Raw genomic sequence first — 1,210 nt, forward strand, 5'->3', positions numbered from 1 at the left:
AATAATAATAAATAAATAAAATAAAATAAAAAACAAACAAAAACAAAGACAGTTTCTGCTACAACAAAAAGTCTCCAAGTGTTATTGAGTTTTGCTCCGGGTCAGAACAAGTCTAATAACTGGAACTCCCAAAATGCTTCAAACATGGTTTTAAATAAGCCTGAGCTGCAAAGCCTGCGAGTATGTGAAGGGTTTTCAGTGCAGTGCAGCAAAGCTGTCGCCTGGGATGCGACTCCATCGCCGCCACTGCCTTTCCTTCCTGCTTTTGTTGCCGTAGCAACAAGGCTGCTGCTGGCTCCTAAGGTCATGCGGTGCAGCAGTGAACGGCAGCAATTCACGTTTACAGCAAGTGAACAACACACAGCGAGCACACGCAGACAACAGGATTTCATTGGGAAAACACACAGAGAAGATGTCAGCACACAGGAGTAACACTGTAAACAATAATCTTTTCAAGATTCACTTTTTCAGATTTCTGTTTTTTTTTTTAAATACTTTTTGACTTGGTCTCCTAAATGTTATTTTCCCCAAATATGCTGATCTTGCAAATTTGTGTTTGTCCATATTTACCTCGGTGTCTCCGACCTTCTTGTAGAAGACCTCATAAAGGATGATCAGGCCGTTGGGCGAAGGCGGAGCGTTCCACTTAATCAACACAGAGGGAGTCTCACCGGTCAGAACCTCGTGGGTCACCGGGCCGGGGATATTGTCTGCTTTTACTGACGAACATGAAAAATACAGTTTTAAAATGCCAAACAACGTGAGTCCTTTCTTTCTCAAAGTGCAGCTGCGATGAATCCGCGTGTTTGTGTGAAACGTGCAGGCAGATTCTCGGTCCATTTACCATCAGGCATGGTTCGGGCACTGACATAAGTGGCCAGGCTGCAGCGTCTGGGGTCTTCAGGATGGTTGCAGGCCATGATCTCGATTGTGTAACTGGTGAAGTGCTGCAGGTTGGAGATAACTGCTGATTCAGACGTCACATTCAGCCTCACCTGAGCAGAAACGTTAAAAGTTTAAATCAAATGATGGCGTGAAGGATGAACAGAAAAAGACATGTTTATTACACTGATATAATTAGTTTATATTTATTGGACTACTTTGAATTTACTCTTTACCAACACATACAGACAACTGATTGTTATAACAGACACCTTCAATATGCACCTTCATATACATTCATTTATTTACTGTACTATAAGGTATATAT

The 1,210-nt window shown here is 41.9% G+C and overlaps 1 protein-coding gene across 1 annotated transcript in view; it reads right to left on the bottom strand.

Moving 5' to 3' along the window:
* Positions 1-1,210, bottom strand: part of LOC106511880 (insulin receptor) — a gene marked incomplete at its 3' end in the record, with an annotated part of 79,145 nt that overhangs the window by 5,923 nt on the left and 72,012 nt on the right. Inside the window, 1 exon segment of the mRNA XM_014000609.1 lies at positions 571-719. Within this exon segment, the coding sequence (XP_013856063.1) occupies positions 571-719 (149 nt within the window).

The sequence above is a fragment of the Austrofundulus limnaeus genome, unplaced genomic scaffold, assembly GCF_001266775.1.
Source record: "Austrofundulus limnaeus strain Quisiro unplaced genomic scaffold, Austrofundulus_limnaeus-1.0 Scaffold8, whole genome shotgun sequence".
NCBI lineage: Eukaryota > Metazoa > Chordata > Actinopteri > Cyprinodontiformes > Rivulidae > Austrofundulus > Austrofundulus limnaeus.